The sequence below is a fragment of the Diprion similis genome, chromosome 2 (assembly GCF_021155765.1).
Source record: "Diprion similis isolate iyDipSimi1 chromosome 2, iyDipSimi1.1, whole genome shotgun sequence".
NCBI lineage: Eukaryota > Metazoa > Arthropoda > Insecta > Hymenoptera > Diprionidae > Diprion > Diprion similis.
The window spans coordinates 8,191,709-8,209,018 of record NC_060106.1 but is presented as its reverse complement, the minus strand read 5'-3'; the positions used below and the strand labels follow the sequence as shown (position 1 = coordinate 8,209,018).

At 41.1% G+C, this 17,310-nt stretch overlaps 5 protein-coding genes across 6 annotated transcripts; 4 read left to right on the top strand and 1 right to left on the bottom strand.

The window, feature by feature from the left end:
• Positions 1-1,322: 1,322 nt before the first annotated feature.
• LOC124416044 lies at positions 1,323-2,458 on the top strand. Its single transcript, XM_046896876.1, has one exon. The coding sequence runs from the start codon at positions 1,635-1,637 to the stop codon at positions 2,451-2,453; it is 819 nt and encodes a 272-aa protein (XP_046752832.1). The 5' UTR covers positions 1,323-1,634; the 3' UTR covers positions 2,454-2,458.
• Positions 2,459-2,964: 506 nt separating this feature from the next.
• LOC124416045 lies at positions 2,965-4,666 on the bottom strand. The gene is made up of 2 exons (XM_046896877.1): positions 3,925-4,666; positions 2,965-3,851 (listed from the first exon to the last, which is right to left on the bottom strand). The coding sequence occupies exons 1-2, from the start codon at positions 4,289-4,291 to the stop codon at positions 3,628-3,630; spliced, it is 591 nt and encodes a 196-aa protein (XP_046752833.1). The 5' UTR covers positions 4,292-4,666; the 3' UTR covers positions 2,965-3,627.
• A 1,882-nt stretch (positions 4,667-6,548) lies between these two features.
• LOC124413106 lies at positions 6,549-9,557 on the top strand. Its single transcript, XM_046893476.1, has 2 exons — positions 6,549-6,856; positions 7,946-9,557. The coding sequence occupies exons 1-2, from the start codon at positions 6,679-6,681 to the stop codon at positions 8,254-8,256; spliced, it is 489 nt and encodes a 162-aa protein (XP_046749432.1). The 5' UTR covers positions 6,549-6,678; the 3' UTR covers positions 8,257-9,557.
• A 1,828-nt stretch (positions 9,558-11,385) lies between these two features.
• LOC124412546 lies at positions 11,386-13,189 on the top strand. Of its 2 annotated transcripts, none has more exons than XM_046892519.1 (3): positions 11,386-11,675; positions 11,922-12,104; positions 12,773-13,189. In XM_046892519.1, the coding sequence occupies exons 1-3, from the start codon at positions 11,471-11,473 to the stop codon at positions 13,138-13,140; spliced, it is 756 nt and encodes a 251-aa protein (XP_046748475.1). In that variant the 5' UTR covers positions 11,386-11,470; the 3' UTR covers positions 13,141-13,189. The 2 variants fall into 2 exon arrangements, with proteins under 2 accessions (XP_046748475.1, XP_046748467.1); XM_046892511.1 differs by having other exon boundaries at positions 11,904-12,104.
• A 1,155-nt stretch (positions 13,190-14,344) lies between these two features.
• On the top strand, positions 14,345-16,821 carry LOC124416129. Its single transcript, XM_046897021.1, has 2 exons — positions 14,345-14,805; positions 16,330-16,821. Exons 1-2 carry the CDS (start codon positions 14,436-14,438, stop codon positions 16,671-16,673), a joined length of 714 nt encoding a protein of 237 aa, XP_046752977.1. The 5' UTR covers positions 14,345-14,435; the 3' UTR covers positions 16,674-16,821.
• The last annotated feature ends 489 nt before the right edge of the window (positions 16,822-17,310 follow it).

Sequence of the window (17,310 nt, the reverse complement as noted above, 5' to 3'; positions counted from 1 at the left end):
TGCTATTGACCAATGAACTAAGTCGATCCTCAGTCAAGCCAGGCCATAATATATCCCTTGAAGGTAGTACGAGCTAAATATTCGACTGGGAAATTGTTGTCCATTTGGAGGCGGGCAGTGTTCGGATCTTTGGTCAAATTTTCATCACTCGGATCGCAGTGCCTGCAGCGCTGATGCAGCAGAATGCATTAGAAGGCGCATCTACGTCCGCAGATCTGTGCCGTCGAATTGCAACGGGTGTCAAAAGATTCCGTTGCCCTCAGAATCCGGTGCCTTTCCCGCCGAAGGCGTGTAATAATGGCACATGTGACCTTCCGCAAATATGTTCCTGACCTGGCCTGGAATTACTGCGTGCATTGCACAGTGGCGACGCCAGTTAACTTTTATAACGATGGTGGGAAACGGCTGCAACGATTTGCCTCCATCGTCGCGTACTTGCTCCCGTGGCTAATTTTGAACAGAGGATATTAACTGCTGTGGTAATGGGTTTGTTAACATACCCTGGTGCTCCCTGCTAATAATACCCATACATACGCGTGCGATGGCCCAAATTTCAAGTGAAATCCGTCATATTTTTTTTTACTTTAGATTTTTCGTGTACCTCGTTGAATATGCGGAACATTCGGCAACCCGCGATCAAAAGCTACTATAGAAATTCCTCTCATTGGGAGAGGACATGCCACCCATGCATGCGGACAATTATCGCTAATAACGATTGGATACGGCAAGATCTTCGCCCCGCAACTTTTTCAATTCTCACGTGCCATGCAACCATTAGTCAAAGCGATACATAGATACGTATTAACCGATGGAACCGATCGATGGTTTCATTTATTCGTTCGAATACGTCGATCCGTTATATGACAATTCTTTACCCCTCGACCCGGAAATTGTTCCTACTTACCCAAATGGCCATTCGCCACGTGGGAATAGGTGTTTTTTCATATGGAGTTATATTGTAAGAGGCACTGAAAAATTTTGTTCTCCGCATTTGCGGGTCGGTGTAAAACGCGAACTCATGTAGGTACATACCTACCGTCCTTCTGGTCGATCGCACGCTTTCTTTTGTTTACGTGTTTACTAGATGGTGGAGCTGTAGGCACAACATACATATACGTGAATTAACTTCAGTGGGTCTCTGTGTCAAGAGGGTCCCGAGATTCTCCTTTGGGGTCACATCCCCGCGCACCGCCGCTCGATCATCCTGAGCGCGAACAGACTATTATCTCGGCATGGTTTCGAGGCAGAGAGACATACATGCCACCCCTCCGTCGATCTGACAGTATATATTTCGCCTAACGTCTGCTTAGATTCAGTCGAAGTTGCGATCCGTTTGGTAAAGGGTCCTGGTGTTCTCGTCGTTGTACCGAATCTGGATACTGGATACATATACTTGTTCAACGACGAATTTCTGCCTGATCAAGTGCATAAAAAGTCAGTTATCGAAGTTATCCCTACTGTGGTCAGGTGGTACCGAACGCTCTGTGTGCCAACGAAGTTTTCACGATTTCAAGTTTTGCTGGTAGCAAATATAACTGATTGTGCATTTCATCGTTAGTTTAAGTGTGGTACGATTAAATTGGAATACTGTGATTTTATTTTGTGGAAATAGTCTTTGAATACGGTGAGAAAAAATGATCTTCGCAAAAGCCTTCGGTTTTCTTTTGGTGTTGACGATATCGTCAAGACTTGCCAGAGCAGCGGACGACGATATCATCGAAAAAGGCTATCGGACCGCCTTTCGCGTGTACGAGGAATGCCAGCAGCAGAACATCGGTCTCTCGCCATGTTTGAAGAAAAAGGCGATTTCTTTTCTCGATAGAGTCGGCAGAATTAACAGCAATATACCGATCACTGATAACGTTGAATTGATCAAAAATGCTCATGCAGATTCACTGCGTTATTCCGAACAGGAACTTGAATCTCTTGGCAGAGCCGGATCCTCTAGAGAAGAGACGTTGAACACCATCCTGTTCAACAAGGTCACCTCTCTAATGAACGGTTTTGACGTACAAATCAGTTTGCCAAAAATGACGTCCACTGACCTCAAACGAAGCATCGAAGAAGGTCGAGGTAAAATGAAGAAGATGATGGGCATGATGATGATGGGTATGGGCATGAAGATGATCGCCATGGTACCGCTAGGGATGATGGGCCTGTTCCTGCTGGCGGGAAAAGCTTTCATAATTGCTAAAATAGCTCTGGTCCTTTCCCTCATCATTGCCTTGAAGAAGCTGCTCCAGCAGAAGCAAGGAGGTGGAGGTGGAGACATGCACCACGGTGGGGGTTGGCAGAGCAGCGGCGGCGGCGGCGGCGGCGGTGGCGGCTGGGACAGGAGCATGAGGAGTCTGGGTCTGGACGCCGTTGTACCTGTGCCCGAAGGCTTCAAGCAGACGGACGAGAGTTTCGCTCACAGTTTAGCCTACAAAGGACAAATCAGCGAAACCCATTAATTGTGCAAAGGGCGAAAACTACGAGTATAGAGAGAACAGTCTTCTTCCTGAAAAAGATGAACATCCGGCAATTCTGATATCGCGGCATAATTTTCAACAAAACTAAAGAGAGATTAGATAGATGAAAAGATGAGTTTTTAATGATGAACGTTACTTATAGATCGCAGTATCTCATTTATAATTATTCATATTTTTTCCAATTCAATATTATTTCGACGATCGTTCACTGCTTCTTTCAGGCCTATCGGAAAGAAGAGAAATTACGTAAGCATTGGTTATATAAGATTTAATACCCGATACACATTGATAGGATTGCGGTACTGCTAGTATTGAAAGTGCTATTCCCTTGGCTCAGAACTATTCCACACTTCCCTACATTGCATTTATGTCGCTGGTATTATCTTTGCGGGATGGGCGAAGCAGAAAATTAGATTAAAGCTTTGTTGAACATAATAAATTATTTATTACAGAACGTAAGGAATTTTAATGTTAGCATTTACCGTAGGATGAAGTAGGTAAGATCTTAATTAACTGTAATAAACACCTACCTGAAACAAACCGTTTCAAAACTACAAGCACGTTTAATCGTAAAATACGGAGAACAAGCGTGTATTGTAGAAAAATAAATTAATTAGCCAATAAGAGATTTATAATAACTGGATACATCAAAGCCATATCCATTCATAACCTAATCCAGACCGAAGCATGTAAAACGCGACAAAACAAATGTACCAATGTTAAGCCAATTAAATTATATTGATATTTATCATCTAAAACAATATTGAACTTGTTTTATTCTTGAACAATGATGTGCACCTGTGGGCGCTTCGAATATTTTCCCGTTATTTCGCCACACGATTCGACCTCGCAGATAATACCTCAGGTTAATGCACTTGCTTGCAGCAATAAAGTGCTTATCTTGGAGCAACTTGATGATGATCAAGGAAAAACCGGTTTACCCGGACATTTTGCGCTTGATATATCTATAGTATTTCAAGTACATCGAACTAACATAAGATCGCGAGAAATAAGCGTAAATGAAACCTGCATATTTGGGTTATCGCCAAAATATAGTCCTTGCTGAGCTGCACGATCGATCATTTCATGCATTGTTCCCTCTCCACAATCGAAGGTGCTCCAGGTTGAAAATATGCAGTTATTTTTTTCGTTAGAGCTATCCCCCTTTGGAAAGCATTTTTAATCGTTTTTGAGTCCTAATACGGCCGCAAACAGTGAGAAGAAGAACCCAGCCAAAGCTGTTGTTGAGACCAGCAGTGACATCCCACCCATTAGTACTGGTATCAGTGCAGCAAATTTCATTTTGTAAGCCACTAAGAGTGGCATCGTGAAATCCTCCATCTTGTCCTTTCTTCTCCTCGACACAACTGCAAGACAACCCTTAACTGGTTACTTCGGTATAAATATTATTTAATTAATTTATGAATCAAGTGGAACGATCGATTGAATTCACCTTTCTCGCTCGAGGCCGAGTCACCAAAGTCAGGAATATTCGATAGCTGCTTAGAGTTCATCCTCGCAGTAGTCAGCTCCTGCAATGACCTCTCGGATCCCGTGTGAATAGAATTTTTCACCAAACTGTCTGAGAGATCTTCTTCATCTGGGGTGTAGGAGAGGCGCATATGCTTCGTAACTTCATTTCGACCACCGCCATCTGTATTACCGAAATCTACGGTGACGGCTCTGATGCTTCTTGAATACTCGTACACTCGGTGTTTTGTTTCGAACTTTTTCGCCAAATCTCTTCTCTCTGGAAACTTATCGGCGTTCGCAGCAAAGGTGGTGCACATTAAAAAGATCAAGGTCACTCTTATCTTCATATTTTTTAGCTTCAAATGTCTCTGGCTAACTCCAGCTGAGCTCTTACTTCATCACGATGTATCCCATTGCTCCTTTGTCTACCGACGCAGTCGCTGGTTGTGCGTTACTGAACTAAGAATAATTTAAGTTGAAAAACTTCGAACTCAAAATCAAGTAACCGGAGAATCTGTAACAGCCACGAGACCATATTCGACTGACAGAACACGAGTCAAAGTCCGAGTATATCTTTCGAGGCCTTCCGCGTTAGGGAACTGAAAACACCGGAACTCGATTTACATAAGGCAAGGGACGAACTGACCAGTGCTTACGAACAGCTTAAATGCATGTTTACCAGTTTGGTGATCGGTTTCGTTAGAGATTATGATATGATATATGGGAGATCCGCAATGAGCGCAGGACGCTGACGAACTAACCAGCCTGAAGCTGTGTGGTGCTAGTAGGGGAACAGGAAGACGGGCACGCTTCAGTTGACGGGAAAATATACGGCCTGTGAAAAGAGAAAAAAAAAAAAATTGCGAAAAGTATACGTCCGTAAGAAACAACCATAATCTCGATGGACGGGATATCGTAATAGACGGTGGCAGCTTGTCCACCTGGACGTAATAATGGTGCGGTGGATTTTGGGTTACGGTCGCGATGTGATTTGTGCCGTTTCGAAAATCGCCAGCTCCAAGGCATGTGCATGGCTGCTCGACTCTCTCCGTCAAGATGATCTTCTTCTACTGGACGTGACATTATCTTCGAGAAAGCAGTGTATCGTCCTTTGGAAGTCTTTTTTTCCTGCCCCAATGTTTTTCGCGAAGAAATGACCAGATACGAATAAGAACCCAGGCGTTGCGCTATTTTGCCTAGGCTGCTCTAGTTGGAGGGCGAAATTCAATGGCAAAGAACGACCGATAGATTGATAGTTAATAAGTTTTTGCTCGTTTATCGCACACTCCGTTTTCCATATTCAGGTCTACCACCACGGTTGGGGGACTTCTCTCCATTTTCATGCTCGACATCGAAACGATCTCTACTGACAAAAGTATAACGCGGAAAAATAAGTTGAATTTTAATCATGTAATCAAGCTAGATTTCGTTGAAAAAACTAGATGAGCTTATTTCAACGGCGTTGAAAGGTGGAATGATGACACGAATAACCTGGACATCGATATAATTTTTCTGTCCATCATCTCCCTCGCCCAATTACCGTAGCTCCTGGTGTATGAAACGACTGACCCACATGTTGCAGCAATTTTATTCAAGTTCTAGAGTTTGGCTGACGTCTCTTACTTCGTCTACATAATACGAATGACATTTTATAATAATATTTCAATCCGCCTCTTTGTTATATTCTTAAAATTCAGACTCTCTGTAATCGGACGTGCTTTACGGTTGACCCAACAATTCGTCACGATTGTTAGATTTAACGTCATCATTACGGTTTTTCTTCAGTGTACCGTTTTTTGGTGATAAATACTTGTTTTTACCGTCGACTTTTCATTTGCTTTAATTAATAACGGCTTACAATAAGATCGATGAATTGCAATTGGATTTACGATCCGACTGGTTGCCACTACTATTCTACTTTTTCATCGCAGTTGACTTAACTAACATAACCGATACTACTCTTGGTCACGGAATCCAATTTCACGCCAGAGTTATGCTGGAACGTAAAGGACTCGTCCAGAGTAATGTATCAATTCTCGTTTTAATATTTAAATTCTGTCCTACTACTTGCTTTTTCTGCACACCTTGTCTTCGGAAAGTTCTCCTAGATGCAAAGTAGAAAAAAAATACCATGGCTGACCAGTTTACACATGAATAAAGTTAGAAAAATTAATAACGAAATAGACGAAAATAAAAAAACGGGATGATTACGAGGATGAAATAGTCAGGTGAAGTAACTCAAGTGTGAAATAATGCGCTAATGGATGATAAACTCTCCCACGGTGAGCATCGAACGTCGGGTTTTAGATCGGCCAATCACCACACAAATGCAGAATGTCACGGCCAATCAAGAGGCTTGATCTTGAAGAAGAATCGCGAACGGCAGCCGGAGGAACTGGAGGAAGCGGACTATCGTCACGCGTCAGTTCCCAGATGATTGAAGGCTCTTTTTACTGTTTCCACTGAGTCTATATAAGGTTATTTACTTCCTCGGAATAGAACCAGTTGTCAGATTCTTTGAGGGTTGTTCGCTTCGTCGGTATGACGCTGATTTTTTTATATGTATCACGCGAGGAAAAGTGATTCACAAGTTTCGGGAGATGAAATCTTACATTTAAGGCTCTCGTTGTGCATATTGAGCTCGATATATTGAACGTCTCGCGATTTCTTCGCTCAGATTCTCTTTTATATTTGAACTGGACACCACTCGTGCAAAAAATTATTACTAAACAAAATGTTATCACTGTGCTGCATCTACTTCGCGTTTCTGTTGTCTCAAGTCATCAGTCAAGAGACTCCAATTGAGGCTACTGCAATAGAAGAAAATGGATCTCCGGGCATCACTGGATGGGTCGAAGACCGCGCCATGAGTTTTTTCGAATTGTTTCTTCCAGAAAATAATCTCGTCGAAGGTGAGGAACAGTTTGATTTACTGTGCCTAGGATGGTTACTTTGAATCTGTTTCAGGGTGGAATTATATGATCCCGACATGTTGCACAAAGGTGCTTACAAATATGATTAAAAAAAATTTTCTGTGTGGGATCCAAGTTTGATTCATGTCATCTGCAAAAAAAAGCAATTCAAAACTTTTGTAATCCACGGATTTTTTACTTGAAAGGCTATTTTTCGCTACAGACAAAGCCATGACAATGTTTGAACATTTCGAGAAAGCCCATTTCAGTTGATGATCAAAACTAATACTTACTCATGGGACATGGATTTTGATGTAGAATGAATTTAGGTTTTTGTTCGGGGCCAAAATATGACCACAAATTTTTTGAAAATTTTCTTCCATTTTTTAGGGGTATCGTGAGTTCAGAAATCATAAAATTGAAAACACGGAGAGTAACCTTTTTCAGATTACTGGATTTTTTTCCCGAATTCAGAGCTCAAAACAAATATTTTTATCATAGTTTGAAAATGGGATAGGAACAATTGTTATATTTTGATTAATTTCCTTTTTTGTCAAGATCAATTTAGATTTATCTTAGAATGTCCCATACAAAGTGAAATTCCAAATTGACCAAACATGAAAAAAATGGATCAATTTGTATATCAATAAATCTACATTTTAATTTTTATATTTGAGAAGAAAATCGAATGATCCTTGTCCGGAGAGTGGTTTCCGTCATGTGATTAAGTTTTCCATGCTCTGAAGAGTATTAAAAAGTGCTTTTATTTAACTATCGTATAAAATTTTGACCCTGTTACATTCCTCAGAAAATTAGTTATAGCGTGCAGCACGTGTAAAAGTGTTAAAACTTCAAAAAGTGAGTCACGCATGCTAAAATTGTTTTACAGTACATTGAAATTACAATTTTTTGTCCTATAAATCATTAACTGCAAATTAAACGAATGATGAAAATTTTTCTTGAATTACACATTTATGCACCAATCCAAACAATCGGTGAATTCAAAATATTCATAGATTCAAAGATTATGAACCCCGACAATCGTGAATTAAATTTTTCCGGAAGTAATATTATCTCGTTTTTTTCTAGGTCGCAAAAAGAAGGCAAAACTGAGCAAATACATTTTGCCTTTGGTGGTCGGTTTTTTGCTCATTAAATCAATCCTGCTTCCGATTGCACTGAAGACTTTAGCTGTACTGAGCGGAAAGGCGGTGATACTAAGTTTGATGAGTCTAATCCTTGCAGCGATTGTGGGGCTTAAAAAAGTTGCTCACGGATCAGGCAGCGCCAACTATGAAGTTGTAAACGTCCCATTGAGCAAGTATAGGCGCAACGAAGATTACAGACGAGCTGATCCCGATGACGATGACGATTTACCCTACAAATATTATCGAGATTGAACACAAAAGCAATAATTTTATCACGCATGAATCTGCACAGAAGTGATTGACATTTAAGACAGGCAATGTTAAATGAAATGAATTAATCAGAAAATAATTAGTAACCTGTTTCTTGAGTATTTTGTTTAAAATGTCATTTTCGTTGTGGAAAGTGTAAGATTGCAAATACTTTAATAAGAATACACGAAAAGTGTTAATTAGGTTGTTGATTATTTCATTAGTTTGGGTTTAATACGTTGACTTGTCTTTCATGTTATAGTATTGCGCAGCCTGTATTGATAAAAATCTTTAATGAGTTGCTTAGATGAGTTCACATAGCAATTCGTTGAGTTTTCAATCACACAATGTTGAGTAGCAAAAGTCGAGAGTGGCAGTGGTCATAGGAAAGTTGTGAATTCTCTGCAACGCGGATAGAAACAGACACTTATATAGAAAAGCGAAACCGTATTCACCTTGAACTTTTTAGGCTGTAATCAAGTGCCTAGAAATTCCATTCAACAATCATATAAACGATCTTGACCAAACTTGAACTACCAGTGAAAAATATTTTTACAATATCCGTATAAATTCCAAAGAACGCAAGTTACGAGTTATGTCAGATGCCGAGGGAGAAAGTTTCTCCTCTACGGGACGCCGAGAGTTAATGAAATCACTCTCGTGTCCGGCTTCAACGTAATCGTTTTGACTCATTCACCAGAATTGCGAGCTGCCATTTCCGTATTGAATTTATTCAACATCCTGAAGACTCCGCAAACGGACTGCTGACCTGATTTCATTAGCGAATTCAATACCTGTGCGCCACGTAGTTTAATAATAAACTCCTATAAGTGATAGATTAAATTGTATAGGTATTCAATAAGCATTCTGTAAGTATTTTACCTTATTATTTGACTAGGTTTAATTGATTTAATTACATTTAATTTCATTGTAAGAAAAAAAGTCGCAATGGCTGGATAAACTTGTCAATAAACTTTTGTAATCAATTCGTTCAAAAATGTGCTCATTAGTTCAAAATACCAGATTACTGTCGATCTTTACCTATGCATATACTGGGAATAGAGGAAGTTCAGAGTGAGTCCAAATGCAACCAGATTCAAACCTTGGCTGCACGTGGCTAACCTCGACCTAGTCCCGCAGGACATTGACCTACCGACAGGGTCCGTCCTGCAGGGAATTCGAATACCGAGGGCCCTACGTCTAGGAGTAATTATGTCATTATTCGTGATCAATCCTCAAAGAAATATGTTGATGTCACATGATCCCTGTGACGTCACTTCCTCAAAAGAGCGAATTGATTCTTAAAAATCGTATAACATTGTTCTGGGGGGCGCAGTAAAGTGACGTAAATAATTTCTCCATTTAGCACTGATTAAGCGACCGTAATTTTTGAATAAAGAATCTCGTTTTCTCTCAGACAAACAAAAACTTGTTCGAAGACACTTTCCATTGATCTTAATTGACTGTGGATGCAGAGTTTTGAGCGGCCAACCGATTTTGTTATGATATAAACAAAATCACGCTTACGATTCTTTGCGCAAAGTGTCAGACAGCTCGAATTGGGGCCCAGTTCCAGCCAAGAGGTACAGATATATTCTTGTCGTTCAATTTACCGTTAAGTAATGCAAAAGCGATACTAAATATTTAAACACCTCACCATCTTTCGGCACACAATGAGATGCCTCCCATTGTCACCATTGCTAATAGGGTAACGGAATTTTAAGCGTAGGTAAATTAATACCGACCCATTTTCATGAATCCTCATTTGGAGCGGGTTCGAAAATTTTGATCCGCCAATATATGAATCTCGAAATTCACCGCGTGACGTATCGTTCGAGCATTTTCTACTGGTGGACTGAGTTCCGTTCAAGAAAGTTTCGATAGTTCGTTATTTTTAAGGATCTTTAACAGCATTGTCAGTGACTTTTCCGACAACCCAATATGTAGAACAACGCAGGATGCACAGCGGACAAAAACTACTTTTAGATACTAGAATGCGGCTGCATTATATGCGTGGATTACATAAGAAAACCAGTCGTGGCTGTTCGAAGGTTCACGCGTTACCAGATACCGGTTGTCGTCTCTGGGTCAAGGCAATCAAGACAAGCTTGGCCAGCTTACCCTTATGATTTCGAGCGGACGTTATATGCTGCTCTCGCCTAGAGCAGCATTGCGCTGATGCATGAAATTATCGAATACACCATTATTTTTATATTATAAATCGATTCGACGAGTAGGTACTGAGTATTTGTCAGGTGGAAAAGTTGCTTGTATGCAAATATTTGGATCGTGGTTCATATCCACAAAGAACAAAGACAGCCGACTTTCTCATTACCTGTATACCAACGGCACGGAGAAAAACCTCTTATAACACGTCTGCGTAGCTTTGCTTAGCAAATTTCCAAACCCATAAACTCGCGTAGAAACTGTTACAAACTAGCATATTGTTTGCGTCTACCTGCTGCTGAGTGGTAGGTGTGGTTTGTCGACATACATACAATGAAAAAAATATCACAAGAGATGTGTTTTTGAATTTTTATGAGTTTCATACGTGGCTATTTGTTTACTCATCCATGCATATGATTTGTTGCTGAATGCAAAGGCATCAACTTCGCATACTGTTCGACAGAAATGGATATGAATTCCGGAACGATAAATACATTTCTGCATACTGATTCCCACAGCACCCTTTTATGTAAAAATATCAGGAAATTGACCAGCGATTCTCTTTCTTACATCCTTATGTACTAAAAAAAATAAACTCTTAGGATAGCATTCTAATCCACCAATAATTCTGGACATACAACATCATTCCCCAAGACTTCCATGACTTCCAACATTTTTTCCATGAGACCCACAGAGCACTGCTCCCATAGCTGACCCAAATTCTGCTGAGCCAGGTCTGGATTGGGAAGATGGAGTCTAATCTCGCTTTGACTCATCAATAGGGTCCGCCCAGGCTACAAGACCGCGTAAACGCATTCTTGGCAGGCAGTGGTTTGTTCAAAAAATTATCGAGGAAAGTTTTCTTGAGGGGCGGCATCGTCACCGAGATGAGCAGGCGGTAAAATGGTGGGGAGCGCACCTATAAAGATTCAAGCGACACAGGGCTGCGTCACATTTTGCTCCAAAATTTTCAACGTACTGTGAAAAGTTTAGTGCTGCCTCAGTCAGACCTATCCCGGTAACGCGAGTAATAATCAAAAATCGACCAAACATGAACAGACTTATCGTTCTTGGGCTCTTGGCCACTTCCGCGTTCGCCGTACCTACACCTGGATCCAGTGGAAATTTGGATTGTCTGAACCATGAAGATATGTTCTCGTGCATCGCGGTAAAGAGCATCAATTTCTTGGGAAGAGCTGCAAGGTCCAGTGACATCCAGCTCGTCGATGGCGTGACGTTTGTGCGAGATGTACCCAGTGAGTTTTCACATTATCCATTAAGAACCCTCTTACTTCTAAAGTAAATTCAACCTCAACTACATATGTCAGAGGCTGCAGCAGAAGTAAATTCACAAATCTGTTAAGAGACGAATCGTCAATCGTTTATATGCATAATTTATTTTAATACAATAAGTTTAAGCAATGAATCGCGGAACGATTATCTCTAACTGTTCCGTAATCAGCCGAACCATCCAACCAACCAACTTCACGATCTTGTTTCAGTGGAGCGAGGCGGCAAGATGTTGGAAACCGAAACGGAGCTAATGGATAACCTACCTCGGGAAGTGGTCGACAAGACTTTCAAGCTGGCTAGTATGATGTTCGAGTCTGTAGTGTCTTTCCTGAAGAGCCACAGTCTAAAGCTGAGCTTGCCCGAAGGATCGATCGCCCGTACCCTCGAAGAAGGTGAATTTGAGCTTCCTGATTCCTCAGAGAGTTACCACCGTTGTGTAACTCCTCTTATGCCGCGGCATGGGCACTAGTTAGTGGAGACGGGTCTCGAGTGGGCCTTTCACTGCCACTTGACTCAATGGCCACATCATTCCGAGGCCTTCACTTTCCTTAGCGTCAGACGTAAACTGTGATGAAGGTTATTTTCTTTTATTGTCGCAAAGAAACGTCTCCTTTTTGCGACAGTAAATTAATCACTGTTCATTTCAAGATGAAGAATTGCCATTATCAACTTCACGATTTCAGACCGTGGTAATCGATTCACGAATCATTTCACGTAACGGGAGTAACGGTAATGAGATGTTAAAACTTTTTCTGGCTCTTGCATAATCCATAATCTCACAAAATATCCACAATTAACGTTACAAACAATTAAACAGATCAGCGCCCTGAGTTTGAATACCTTGAGAAATTGGTAAATACGAAACGCTTGGAGAAATCTCACTGAATACGTGAGAAAGTTTCGAATATTTGTCGTCACCCACACCTAAAGTCAAAGTCAAGGTTTATCAGTAGAATGGCGTCACCGGTTAGTTACTTGACAGCGACACTGTTAGATATAAATCATTTGCACAAAGACTCTTTTACGGAAATGATAACCTTGCGTTTTCACTCATTTACAGCACGAGCTAAGACCAAGAAAACGATCAATCCCCTGCTGGCTGCCGCTGGTGTGAAGATCTTCGCTTTGATCCCAATCATGTTGGGAGGACTTGCTTTGCTTGTGACGAAGGCCCTGTTTGTTGGTAAAATTGCTCTGCTCCTCGCCGGTATCATTCTTTTCCAAAAGCTCTTTGGCAGTGGCAGTTCGACTGGTAACATCTTCAGCAAGGGAGTCCAGCCAATTGCTGCCTGGGCTTCGGCCCCAGCTTCTCAGAGTTGGTCGTCTGCTCCCTCATCCTCTCAGTCTCAGGGTTATTATAGAAGTTTTGATACCAATGATGCTCAGCAACTTGCCTACAGAGGACAAGCTCCTGAAGACGCTGAGTAAAAATGTTATATCAAGGGTAAAATCAACCACCGCTCGACTATTTTCATGTTGAAATAGATGGACGGATGGAATGACAGACAAGCGAACGAACGAACGATAGAAGGGTAAATCGAAACTCAGAAATCACTATCGGTACATAGTTTGGTACAGAAAGCAGGTGTATTATTATTAATATTTAAACCTTAAAATTTATCATTATTTTTACTATCAATATTGTTACAATTATATTTATGTTACTGTTAATTCATGTAACGGCGTCAATAAGACCGGAGGAAAAACAGAACAGCCGCATCTCTCACACGTTAGACGCATGCCATGTAACAGAGAGGCCATAATACCATTGTCATTTCATGCATATTTATATGACACATATATACGAATATAATTTTTAATTGTAAATTTAGGTAACGCCCTCGACTGCTAGCATAATATATTATATCTATTTATGGCACGATTTGTAATTACATACTATTTAATAAATTATTAAAATTATCAGATGCGCATATGTCAGCTTCCTAATCTACCACACAGCGCAGTATTGTTAATATACAATATTGACAGCCGTACATCTGTAGCGGCTAATATGTTTATGCTAATTAGCTCGTAGCAGCTGCCTCATAAGCAATTCAATTCGGATATGTACAGCTCTCTCTGAAAGCCTCCTACTATCAGATTCGGGCCAACGTTTTGCATACCATGTCACGACAGTCACAGAAAACTAATTTCCGTCACAAAAATGTAATACCGATAAGTGGATACAATTTTAAAGTCTTCACACCTTTGCATGACGCTATTTATCTATCGATCGAATAATGACCAGACATTAATACGACACCTTGGTTCATTTGAAGAAGCAAAATGCGCATAATAAAGATAAGTCAAGAGGAGATCCATCGAGTTTGCTCCGGAGTGTGAATACATTTTGAACTCCCTAAGGATCAGATGTTTCCATCTTGTTACTGGTATGAACTGCATGGAATATTTGCGAGCATCGTTTGTTCAACAAAAAAGAAAATGTGGTTAATTTGGCATCAATTACAAATCCGACACATTGTGATGCATCGCGGTGAGGGCAGAACGTATAGGAATTAAAATTCTTGACACCGCGGTTACCGGTAGCGTCTGCCAAATAGTCCACCATAGCCCCACTATTGTCCGGGCTTCGATATATAAGAAAAAATTGCCCTCAAGGCAGAACAGTCAAAAAGAACCATCGATTGTCACCGGCGTTAACGGTTCATTTTCTAGTCTAATTCAGTAACAAACAAGTAAAGAAAATTATCACAGAAGCAAAGATGAAGTGGAAAATCGCGCTGCTGACTGTAAGCCTTGCCCTCGTCAACGCGGAGCCGAAAAAGGAATGCGAGAACGACATGCGATGTGCCGAAGACAAGTTGACCCGAGTTATGGACAAACTAAATAACGAAGATACCATTCGTATTTACGGTGATATGATCACATTGGAAAAAATACCAGTCGAAGATTCTGAAGACAGTCAGGATGAGACAGACCCACTTCTCAGCAGGGTAGACAGATTCCTGCAAAGCCGCAAGATTCATCTTAGTTTTCCCAATGACGGTTCGTCTGCTGATCTATTCGGAAGAGCTCTTGGGGAAAAAGACGTTCAATTCAAACTCAGAAGCTTGACTCAAGGTGCTTCAGAGGGTAAGATTTTTCATTTACCAGCTAGGTATACAAAGAGAATCCTAGTTTTCTTCGTATGAATAACGCTCGTATGAGTTTGCATTAGCTTCAAATGTACAATTAGTCGAATCGGATCTATTAACCGAATAGTCCAAGTTGGATATAATAGAAAAATTAGGTAAATAAATTTCTGACATTGAAGACTGCAGAACAGACGTAGAGTAAATGAAACTTTGAAGCATACGGCAACTTTAGGAAATATAGACCAGCCCAGCATGGCTAGCATGTGAAATTGTACGTGTATCAATTGCGTCAACCCTCGAACTTATAATCAATTAGCAAAAAAGAAAGCACAAATTTTGCACTAGCACGTAGCTTAATTTCAAACTACGCGTGAGCTATTAAATGTATTACTATATCTTCAATTAAAGAAAGCTAAGGGAAGGAGCAAGAGACGGAGACGAGGAGAAAATGAAAAGGAGTATCAAAAAAATCGGTGCATCATCGTCTAAATAAATTCTACCGCCTTATAGAATTATAGATTAATATCAGACTCGTTATGGATGTTCGTTTAAGGGACCCTCTATCATGACGAACATAGTTATGGCCGCGACTGCCGAGCACGAAATGAGAAGGAACCCTTTAAATCTTATTCTTAAATACTAGACCTTTCTAAAGCATCGTCCAATGAATAGTAAGTGTGCCATCGACCTGAGAAACGATTCGCCGACAAGTGTGTCCTTCCGCATCCTCCTTTCTGGTTGGCTAAGATTGAGGATATTAATTTTTTAATATTTGTCGCGAGCTGATATAGAACATCTTTTCTCTTTTTACTCTTCATCATCATCATGGGACATCGGGTCCCATGAAATATGTTCTATAAATCTTAGGACCGGGTTGCGATCGATTTCTAACACGTGGCTCAGGCTACTGCTCTGTAAACGCTGTATATCCAAACTCACATTTTCTTATTTTATCGACAAAGTATGTTCGAAGTAGCCAAAACAGCGTGACGCCAAGACATACGCCTCAGAGACATACGCGTATGTGATCAGGGATCGATACTAGATAGAAATGGCAAAGAGCATAAAAGAAGAAAAAGGAGAAAGATAAACCGAAGTAAGCCCCGACGCTCCCGGACACGTGGTAACGGCACGTTGACCCACATGCGCTCCCACCATCGTCGTCGGTATAGTTAAGGAGGGTGAAACTCTTGGCGAAGCATGCTTTACCCACGTTCTCCAGGTAGAGGGACGCGAGGTGCGCGTTCCAGGTAGGTTTTTAGGTCGATTACCTCTGCCTCGAGGATAGAGACGCAGAGAGAAAATACTGGCGACTTGACCTTGGCCGTAGAGAGTGGAGGTCTGGTGCATGCTTCGAAGAAAGTAGGTTTCAGGATATCCGAGAGCGATGGTGGGGATGAGATTATGGGTTTTCTAGTCGAGATACACCAGATACATTGTACCCCGTATGCATAGTGATTCGAAATTATCATTATTCGCTTTTTCATTTTATGACAATATCTGTTTTCCCTACTTTCTTCAGGACGTTCGAAACTCAAGAAAATCCTGATCCCCGTTCTACTGGCTTTGAAATTAAAGGCTATGATTGTTCTACCGATCGTCATCACCCTGATCGGTCTTGTCGGCATTAAGGGCTTGGGTACTGGACTCGCAGCTCTTCTCATTTCTGGTGCTCTAGCCCTCAAAGCTCTCCTTACGCCTCCGCCACTACCCCCGCGGGTGAGCTATGGTATCATAAAGCCACATGATATACATCACGATCACTGGCACAGGTCCCAGGAAGAAGTAAACGAGCCCTACAGAGGCTGGGTACCCGAATACGTCGATCAGTTCCAGGGCTATCAGGGTTACCAAGGTGTGCCTTGAACCTAACGTTTTTGCGTTACTTGATTGTAGCTTCCATCACTGTAGTTAAAAAATTCAATGCCACAATTCGATGTAAAACATTCTATTACTATTGATCATCTTTTACATTTATATTATTTATTTTCTAAGTTATGATATATTTATTGAATATGAGAATAAAGAGATTTGTATAAAAGTTCCTTTTATTCTTTTCCTTTCATATTTGCTTCTGTCCAGAGATTTTATGGTCCTGGACCTTGTATGTGGCCAGCTCCCCAGAGAAACGGTGATTCTTCAGAAGTAAGCAAGATGGTACTGACGACTTCACCCTCTGTCGGAAAAGTCAAGAACTTGTACTCACGCCTTGTGGTTGGTCAACTAATTAGGTTATCTCAGCACACCCGCGATTGGTTGGAAAGTACCGGAAGGATCGGTGTCCCAATTTTTTAGCGAATCGACGCGAGCCTGGTTTTCTCGCCACTACCACTTCTCTCAGTCCTGTGTCCGTTTATCACCGTGAAAGTAAGGGTAACTCACATCCCCCCAGTATCTGGAGGCGGGTCTGAGACCCACAAATTCATAATAGGCTGGGGTTATTGCGATAGTATGAGTGGTCGTTGGTTCTCATTGGCGCCCCGGACGACGTCCTGGAGTAGGT